We start from the raw sequence: 10,781 nt of genomic DNA, 5'->3' as shown, positions 1-10,781 counted from the left end.
CATGTCATAACTTTGGACTATATTGAAAATAAAGTCTCCTTATATCCATAAAATAATTCGTGTAGGCGAGACTTAGGAAAAATATCAATTTCTGCACAATTCCCAATAACATCAATTAGTAATAAAATAATTAAATAATAACCTTATGATAAGGAATAATATTTAATTAAATTGCTTATAACTCCAGTACTGATTATCAACAGAATCCGGATGAGGCTGAGTAATGAGGATGACTGAATTGTATTGGAACAGGGCCAAATCCAGGATTGCCAAAATTAGAATGTCCCACACTGCCACTTACTAAAAATAGTAAGTCATGAAATAATGCTCCGAAAAACATTATCTTCGTAACCAGAGAAAGAGCTTGGCAAGCTTAGCAACTCTATACCAACCCGACGGCCAAACCCTAACTTACCAAAAATAGTCAGTTCGCATTCCACCCCTGACAAGTCTGGTTGGAAGTCCAAGGAAGATGGGAACCCTTAATTCACCTTTCCACATAGCCTACGGGTCTTCAGAATAGGCCATTGGACCACTGAACGCAACATCATAAGGAAGGGGACGTTACAATCCGCCCTTACCAAAATAGCTTGTCCTCGACCAATCTCAAGCCAGGATGCTGTAAAACCTCCTTATTCTCCCATGTAGCATCCTCCACCGGTAAGTCCTTCCACTTAAGGAAATACTCTTGGATGGTTCTCCTTCTCAATAATCGTTCCGTGACATCAAGGATGGCGTCAAGAACTAGAACCAATTCTCCCTTTTCATCCAAAGGAGGCAAATCAGAAGAGACTATCACATTGTGCCCAACCGCCTTTTTGAGGCGTGACACGTGGAAGACATTATGTACTCGGCTACTCACTAGCAGCTCCAACTTGAAAACCATAACTCCCACTCTCCTGATGACCCTGAATGGTCCATAAAAACATGGCTTGAGTTTTTCTGCTCCACTTTTCTTGAGAGTAGACTGTCTGAAGGGCTGAAGTCTTAGGTAGACCATATCATCCAGCTCAAATGAGCGCTCAATACGTTGCTAATCAGTATACAACTTCAGCCGATTTTGAGCAATTTGGAGGTTGTCTTTCAATGCCTTCAGAATATCTTGACATTGCTCAACCATATCCCTGGCCTGAGGTGCTCTACTATATCCAAATACCAAATCAACAAAGCTAGGGGCCTCATAACCGTAAAGTGCCGTGAAAGGTGGCATCCTAATGGACATATGATAAATGAAATTGTAGCAGTATTCACCAGGATGTAGCCATCTTACCCAAGCCTTCTGCTGCCCTGAAACGTGGTTCCTCAAGTGACCTTCTAGCCACTTACTTACTATCTATGTTTGTCCATCTGTCTGGGGATGGTAACTTGCACTTGGGGTAAGCACAATACCACATAATCTGAAAATCTCTTGCTAGAATGAGCTTAGGAACTTGCTGTCCCAATCACTCACAATATTTTTAGGCAGCCCATGTAGCCTAAACACCTCACGAAAGAACAAATTAACAACCTGTTGATGTGTATTTTTTACACAGCCAAACACAGAATAAAATACCCAAATGGTACCTTATCCTCTCTTGAATAAAGCCTCCGAATGCTGAAGATGTCGCGAAAAGGATCAATCGGGATGACTTCAAGGTTCTTCGTTGTAGGATCTCTACGTGTGGATAAGCACCGGTGGTATGATGTGATTTGCTGGAATGACGAGGGGACTTACACTTGATGACTGAACGTCTGATTTGCTGGAATCACGTGTCCTATTTTCTAACTGGAAGACAAACAAATGGCAAAAGATGCAAGGTTCAGGAAGTCTACTCTACTACCTAGAATGCGAGAAGATGGATGAATGACTAGGTGGAGTCCTACTGGGCTGGGTCTCACCATCAGGCTGAACAATTCAACACCAACTCAGTGCGATCGTCTAAGGGATGCTTCCAATATGTTCAAATTGTACACCATCTGACACTGATCACCATTCAAGATAATGCATGAAACAATAGACGTGTAACGACTTAAGATTAAGCTCATTTTATTCCAGTTGACCACGCAAGGCGCACTTACCATCAACAAGAGGCTAGTGGTTTGGATTAGACGGATTCCAGACAGGTGCATTCAACAATTTCCTTCATTCGATCTAATCATCTACCATCTAGAATTGAAGATTCAACAAGAAACCATGCATATTGCAAGAAACGACACACTTCACCATTACTTCAATGAAAATGGAGTTTATTTACAATCAATGGCAACAATTTCTTGCCTTGTCCTCCTATTCTACTCTAATTGTTATTCTATCAACTGACTACTCACCTTCTAACTATAGACTAACTATTTCTATCCCCTAATGACTTTCTATTAGCCTTTACAAATGAAGAGCTAGGGCTTATATAGTCCCCTTAATACAATTCAATGGCTAAGATCAATTTGAGATCAATGGCCAAGATTCTACAATGAAAACCCTAATTAGGGTTTGTTACAACAAACTCAATTCTGACCAATGAAATAATTGTATTAATTGGACACGTCTTCTCTGGAAAATTCGACCAATGGATAGTTGGGGTAGGTACATCGGAGTTTGCGCCATCTCCCATGAGTTAGGTACATTGAATCTGGACACGCTGAGGTGGACCAAACCGACTGGAGGAGTGATGACTGGGATGTCACCTCGTCTGACACTTGTAATTTGGTAGATATTCAACCTGATGTTGCTGAGAAGCTAGCTTTAATTAACTCTTCTAAAACTATCTGCTTCTTCAACGAATCCTTGCTTTGACTTCTTTCGTGTTTGATGTGTAGGATGATGATGTACCTCGCCTTGGAATGCTGGATTGGAAGAGGTTATTCCCGATGATGCTTGACCGAAGGAGGCCGTCCTTGTCGACGCTAGATTGGGGAGGTCGTCCTTGTCCTGACTTGATCTTCTTTGATGAGGGTCCTCCAAGTAATTGATCTTCCGACTTCGGGGCTGCCATTTGATGCTTACACAAAAGATTTAAAGTTAGTCTTTGAGCATCAAACCTTAAAGCATGAAATTTAAGACCTTTCAAGGGTATAACTTAAGATATTAATTTGAAAAAGACATGATAAATCAAGAATTATACATTTTCAAACTAATTATGAATGAAAATTGGATTTTGAAGACTTAGACTTTACAAAATTGCTATGAAACCACAATAAGTCTTGAATAAGAACAAAAAATTCTTCATACCTTCTCCTTTGAAAGCCTAACTATAAAACCTTGGAAAATGATGAAAGAAGACCAGATTTTGCCGGACAAGGGTTGAATTGTGGTCTTCCTTTGGATGAATTACGCCTCCATTAGCCTTCAAAAGAGCTTCACTTTCCACTAGCCTCCAAACACTCAGCAAATTCTGGAAATTATCCTCCAACTTATGAAGAAATTCGCCTTCAACTCAGCTAGGATTCGCTCTTCAAATTGCTCCTGAATTTCGCATAAGGAGGAGTGAAAGAAAGATTTGCATTTGCTACAACACCCCTCTCTTATATAGGGCACTCACCCTAATTAACCATGAGGCCGACCTAGGTTTTTAGTAATAAAATAAGATAAAATCTCAGCTAAAACGAGGCCGACTTTCTTGTAAAAGCAAATAAATGCTCTTGAGCGCTCACCTTTTATTTATTTTTTTAAATTACAAAATTAATTATTTCAAGGCCTAAAAATTAATTTATTAAATTTCCAATGCCTCAATTAATGCGCATTTAATTCAACCTCCCAAATGTCTTGAATTTGGCAAATTTGGCGAAATTTGGGAATATCAAGATTTGTTTGAGGCTTAGTGAAGTTTCTTCAAGATTTCGCCCTGGACCCTATGGAAGGGTCAGGAGCGATTTTCAATTTTAGGCCAAAATTTCACCTTAGTTTGATCATGGTTATGCCTCTTCTCAAGATGCCTTTGATACTCTATTTCAACCAAACCAAGCAAGAGAATCCTCCTTCCAAGTTTTTTGCCCTCGACCCTTAGGAAGGGTCAGGAGCGAATTTTGCAATCTAGACTCAATCCATCATCATTTTTTGTTGAAACTTTCACTCATCACTAGGCAATGCCCGCCCTTATTGATTCCATCCAAGTTTGCTTTGTTTCTGCAAGGTAAAGTAAGAGTTTTTGAAATTTTCGCTCTGGGCCTCCTGAGAGGGTCAGGAGCGAATTTTGAGTTTTAGGCATATTTCGTCATGCTTTTAACTTGAAATCACTTCTAAGGTATTACACACATGTCTTTCTCGCATCCAAGTCATGAAACAATAAATTTTGTCCTGAATTTGCAAGAAAAGGAGAAGACTTGGAAATTTTGCTCAGGACCTCCTGAGAGGGTCAGGAGCGATTTTTCTCCTTGGCTTTAAAACTTTTATTCTTAACAATTCCTTTTCACTTCAAAGCAATTCAAACATCATTTCAATCTTATTCTTATGCCTAGCTTTGCTCAACTTTGGAGAAAAAGATAGGTTTTAGGATTTTCGCCCTAGACCCTCTGGAAGGGATCGGAGCGATTTTCAAGCTTTGAGCATGTTCCTCTATCCTTTCAACTTCAATTCACCTTCAAGGCTAAAAAAAACACTTCTCCTTGCATGTTCAACCCAAGTTTCTCTTGATTTCGCCAGGGAAAATAGGTGTTTGAAGAATTTTCGCCCTGGACCCTATGGAAGGGTTAGGAGCGAATTCAATTCCTTCTATTTTCACCTTGTCTCATACTTGCCTTAGCAAAACTTGATAGCAAAGAGTGATTTTGAGAAAATTCGCTCTGGACCCTTTGGAAGGGTTTGGAGCGAAATTTTCATTCTTGACCAAAAATCACTATTTCTCCAACTTGAAACTTCTTTGCAAGGTAGGTTTTTATCTTTCATCTTGCTAGGAATAAAGTCTCATGTCCAAGGAAGGCCAAAAATGTGGTTAGAAGGAATTTCGCTCTGGATCCTCTGGAAGGGTCAGGAGCGAAATTGCCTTTCCTGGACAAAACTCCTTCATTCTTTCATCTCCAAACAGGCTTAGGGGCTTCCTCATGTTCATTTCACCTTTCATCACGCCTTTGATACTCCAATTCACCGAAACTGAGCAAGAAATGTCCCCTATAGAGATTTTCGCCCTGACCCTCTGGAAGGGTCAGGAGCGAATTTGCCTTCTTTGTCCAAAATTCATCATTGTGCATGCTTCGAAATCTTCAAATGTATCAAGTGACGTCCAATCTTCATTCCAAGAGACGCTGCACATAAAAATTTAGCCAAAATTAGTGACAAATAGGCTCAAATAAGAGTTTCGCTCTGGACCCTCTGGAAGTGTCAGGCGTGAAATCTTCATCCCTGGCTAAACTGTTCAATGTTCAAGTTTCAAACCACTTCACAAGGCAAAATTAGATGGTTTTCCAAGTTAGGAACAAGTTTTCAAGCTCAAACAAGGTGGCAAATGAAGTTTATAATGAATTTCGCTCTGGATCCTTTGGAAGGGTCAGGAGCGACATTGCCTCTTCCAGGCTAGAATCCATCATTTTTTTAAGATTTTCAAACATTTCCAATTCTCCCTTTAAAATGCCTTGCAAGTCAAAATTTGGTCAAATAAGGCAAGAAATGAGTCCTAGGTTGATTTTCGCCTTGGACCCTTTGGAAGGGTCAGGAGCGAAATTCGCTTTGGACCCTCTGGAAGGGTCAGGTGATCCCCTTGGCGACACTCGAAAGCTAAAGGCTAACAGAGAAAACCCTAAAAGACCTAGAAAACAAACCCTAGAAAGCAAAAAAGAAGGGGTCCCCATTTGCATTGGGGCGATTTGTGAAATGGTCACAACACAACCCAAGCTGCTATAGATGAGCTAGTGATGGCAAAAAAAAAAGCAAATTTTGTCAATCTATTCACGACCACATAGATACAATCCTTCCCACCGGCCTTTGGCAACCCAGTGATGAAATCCATGGAAACACTTTACCATTTTTGACTGGGAATTGACAATGGTTGCAATAAACCAGCGGGTGCTGTGTGTTCATCATTATTCTTTTGAAAAGTATGGCATTCCCTAACATACTTTAAGACATCTGTTTACAACCCTTTCCAAGATAATCTCTCTCGGATCTGCTTTTAAGTCTTGAAAAAACCTTGGTGGCCAGCAAGGGAAATGTCATGAAAAGTCTGCAATACCTTCTCCTTCAACTTCAATTCATCAACCAAACTGTACTTTTCACCATGAATAGTGCCTTCAACAATGCTGGTTGCAAACTGATTTTTGGCATAATCAGCAAGCAATAGGTCCCTCAAATCAGCAGTAAGCTCACATATAGAGCTTAGATGGGGTCTCCGTGAAAGGGCATCGGCCACTATGTTGTTCTTCCCTTTCACATACTTAGTGTCGAAGTCATAAGCCTAAAACTTACTAACCCACTTTTGCTCCCTTTCATTCAAATATTTCTAGTGCATGAAATGCTTAAGATTGTTATGATGAGTCTTAACAACGAATCTACTTCCCAGCAGATACTGCCTTAATTTCGCAAGGGCATGCATTATGGCAAGCATCTCCTTGTCATAGATTGAATATAGGCTTTCAGGGCATCTCAACTTTCTACTTTCAAAGACAATAGGATGCTTGTCTTGCATAAGAACTGCAGCAACGCCTTCTCCTGACGCATCACATTGCAACTCAACAGGCTTGGCTGAATCTAGTAAGGCCAAACCAGGCATGAGCTCATGATTTCCTTAAACTGATCAAACGCTATTTGTGCCTATGCAAACCACTCAAAGGTTCCTTTCTTAGTAAGATCTGTGAGGGGGGCAGCCAACTGAGAATAACGCTTCACAAACCTTCTGTAAAAACCGCATAGAGCCAAGAATCCTTTCAAATGAGTTTTCAGGTGGTGGCCAATCAAGGATATCTCTAATCTTTTCGGGATCCACCTTCACACCCTTTGCACTGATGATGTGCCCCAAGTAGAGCAACTCCCTCAATCCAAACCCACACTTAGATTCTTTGGCAAACAATGATTCAGACTCCAAAATGCTAAGAATTTCATCTAAGTGTTGTAAGTGCTTCTTACAAGACTTGCTGAAGATGAGAATGTCATCGAAGAATATGCGCACAAACTTGCTCAATTGCTTCTGAAAGATCCTGTTCATGCAGGACTGAAATGCGGCTGGAGCATTAGTCAAACCAAAAGTCCTGACCAGAAATTCGAAATGCCCAAAGTGGCATCTGAAAGCAGTCTTCTCAACGTCAGAAGCTCCTATTCGGATTTGATGGTAGTCCGATTTGAGATCTATCTTGGAGAAGTACACAACAGCATGCAGCTCATCAATCCGGGGAATGGGGTATCGATTATTGATGGTTTTTTGATTTAAGGCTCGGTAAATCACGCACATAAGCATGGTCCCATCCTCCTTGTTTACCAATACAACAGCCGAAGCAAAGGGGCTCTTGCTTGGCCTCATGTAACATATGTCTAGAAGGTCCTTAATGGTTTTCTCAATCTTGTCCTTTTGCTTCTTTGGGGAACGGTAACGAGTAATCATGATAGGCTTAGTACCCTCTTCCAACTCAATGATGTGTTCAGTACTGCGCTTGGGCGCCCTTTCCGTGGGTGGAGTCTCAAACAGCTTGCTCCTCTTTGAAATCAAAGCCTGAATGTCTGCAAGATAGCTTCTCCTTTCCTCGGATAAGTGGGATGGCATGACCATACACTCGGGAGATCTTCTAAGTGGCGGATTTCCAAGGACCTTGCTCTTGTCTGTGATTAGAGCTTGAATATCAGTAGTGTAGCTGCCCTTGTCTTCTAATGGGTTTGATGGCAGTAACACATTTCGTTGCCCACTGTACTTGGTTATGATGGATCAGCCTCTCCGTTCTCTTCAAGGATACAATCCGAGGACCTCCATTAGACATCCCTCGCAAAAGCACCTTCTTCCCTTCACTCATGAACTTTAACTCCATGGTTTGCAAGTTAAGAGTGATCTCACTAAGAGATCGTAGGCACTGAATGCCTAGGACCACATCATCAGTCCCTCCAATAATGACAACATAGAAGTCATCCTTGACTTCATAATTACCGAGCTTCTTTGACATGTTCGACACCATTCGTATACAACAAATTGTTGATCCATTAGCCACCCTGACCTTGAAGTGTTCAACATCATTAGTGATAAGACCTCTCTTGGCAAAAATCCTAGCATCAATGAAGTTGTGAGTTGCTCCTATATCAATTAGAGCAACAAGTCGGTGCTCTCCCAATGCTCCTCGAACTCTGAATGATTCATTCTTGTGGAAACTATAGAGTTGAACTACTATACACTTATCATCTTGATCAATTTCAAGCCCTTCTGGAGCCTCTTCATACTCACTTTCCTCGGAATCAAGCTACCGTTCTGAATTTTCAGAATCTGAACCATCAGCTGAATATGCTTACTTTTGCCGAGCATTACCCTTTCCATGGCATCTATGACCCAGAACCCAAGGTTCCTTGCATGAATAACACAAATTCTTCCTCCGAATTTCTTGACTTAGCTCATCATCCATCAGGGTAGGGAACTTCTTAGGCTGATTAGAAAATTTATTCTTGTTTTTACGAAATGGGAAAGGCTTTGACCGAAAATTTAGACTTAGGGGCAGCCAACTCCATGCATCCAGCCTTGTTGATTGCATCAGCCAAGGTGGGCAGGTCAAATGCTTTTGCCCAACCTCTCAATGGTTCTTCAAGTCCTTCAGTGAATAGGACCACCAGTCTTTTCTCTGAGATACTACTAACCATAACTGAAAGACACCGAAAGTCAGTTATGATGGTGTCCACAAAACCCTGTGTTTGAGTTGTGCTAGCTCTCTAAACTTCACTTTTGAATCCTTGGTATCAAATCTTTCTATCAATTTGTTCGTAAATTCAGAATAGGTATGGATCAAGTCGTGACCAAGGGCGATCAACCCAAGGTACCGCCTTTCATGAGCAGCTCCATCTAGGTGCAATGTGGTGAATTTGATGGCCTCTTCTTCGGGCATGGATCTCAAGGACAAGTAGTTGTCCAACTTCTGCACACAAGCTCTAGCCGTGCTCACACTGCTTCCATTGAAGTGTGCTATTGTGACCTTCCCAAGGGCCTGTTGAAAATCTCTAGGAATGGAGCAACGATTATCATATCTCCATTCCCTTCTCTTCTTTTGATTCATGTATTGGTCAAGAGACATAGCATTCCGAATCTCTTGGGGAAATGCTGCATACTCCACAAAGCTGGCCTGAATCTCCTCAGCTATAGGAACTTCCATTTCAGGAGCCAATGTTTCCCTTGGAAGGAAAATAGGTTGCGATGGCCTAGTCACCGATCCAATAGGCATTCCATTACCATGGCTAGCATTGTTATTGCCATTTCCATTACCACCGGAGTTGTTGGAAGTACTGCCATTATTACCACTCATATTCTGATTTGGATCTTGATTATGCCCTCCTCTAGCACTCTGCCTAAAGGTGGCTATCATCTGGGACATCATGTCCATCATAGTGTCAAATTTCTTCTCTATTTTCTCTACAGCCATAGCTGTTTCATTGTTTCCAAATAGTCTTTCCCCCATTGAATCTGTTGAGTCCACTAAATCAACTTCCCTATCTCTGTTTCTCAAGACTTCTGAAAAAGTCTCTTCAAAAGGCACTGCAGAAATTTTATACTGCTGGCGTCTTTGTTCTTTGTTGTAGTAGCGGACATCTCTATCACCAGCTCTGATACAGGCTGGCAGGAAAAACCAGCTCTGATACCACTGTAATATGCCCACTTATTTTTTTGGTTTTCAAGCACAACAAATAGTACAATGCACCCGTTAAAGTTAGGAAATATAATCCCAATGGTACTGAAAAGTAACCCTTCCACTTTTTGATGCGTTGAATAGAGAAGTTCATGTTTGGTAAAAAACCTATGTTTGGTAAAATTTAAAAACCAAGATCATAATAAACTCAATATGTAATGAAATTATAGTCATTGGAAAGATTGCTTCAAGGACTACCATCCTAAATTTTGGGTTGTTAAGATTACTCCATTTGAGCCTTCAACCAGAGGTTTGAAGGCCAAAATTTTGTAAAAAGTTGAAGAGTTTGGGGGACCGGGCGGCAAGCCAGCCCCTTCCACTTTTCAGTGGGATGAAGAACAAGAACTTGGTGGTAAAGTAGCCAAGGCAACAAGAGCATAAGAGGACCAAATCACTCTACCGCTTATGCAGCAGGAGGACTTTTACATAAAACTATCACTAAACCGCATATCTCAGCGAGAGGACAATATCACTCAACCACTTGCTCAGTGGGAGGACAAAACTGTATTACAAAACATACAGGCGGCTAAGCCATCCTCTTCCACTTGTTCAACGGGAAATGCAACATAGAATGAATTGGTAGTAGTACTGAAGCAGTTCTTACAAAGATAGAGATATGAAAGAAGATAGAATGAAGTACATATACCAAGAATTCACTAACACATTCTCACCATACACACTACTTGCTGTTCTGAAATCAGATACAAGGAATATGCAGAACCAACCATCTCGAAACCCACTAAAATGTTTGTTACTCTCTCAAAACCCGATAGAATCATGCCAAACCAAAAGCAAATGAAGCGTATGACATAAGTAAACATAACAATACCTCGAAACTGCAACTGGAGAGCAACAACAACAATGCACGCAAGCCAAGGGAATTCTGGAAATGAAGTTTTGGCTGAATAGTTCGATCTGCAACTATAAATTGGAGAGTTCTCCAACTGCGACACCAATGCAGGAGAATTATTGTCTCTCCGATACGCTTCGAACAAGCCCTCACCCATAATGAT

General features: G+C 41.0%; 1 protein-coding gene across 1 annotated transcript; it reads right to left on the bottom strand.

Moving 5' to 3' along the window:
- Positions 1–577: 577 nt before the first annotated feature.
- LOC131077252 (uncharacterized) lies at positions 578–6,674 on the bottom strand. Its single transcript, XM_058014704.2, has 3 exons — positions 6,458–6,674; positions 6,138–6,328; positions 578–1,033 (listed from the first exon to the last, which is right to left on the bottom strand). Exons 1-3 carry the CDS (start codon positions 6,672–6,674, stop codon positions 578–580), a joined length of 864 nt encoding a protein of 287 aa, XP_057870687.2.
- Between the last annotated feature and the right edge of the window lie 4,107 nt (positions 6,675–10,781).

This window comes from Cryptomeria japonica, chromosome 8, assembly GCF_030272615.1.
Source record: "Cryptomeria japonica chromosome 8, Sugi_1.0, whole genome shotgun sequence".
Lineage (NCBI taxonomy): Eukaryota > Viridiplantae > Streptophyta > Pinopsida > Cupressales > Cupressaceae > Cryptomeria > Cryptomeria japonica.
The sequence above is the reverse complement of the archived record's forward strand: the minus strand, read 5'-3'. Positions and strand labels throughout refer to the sequence as shown.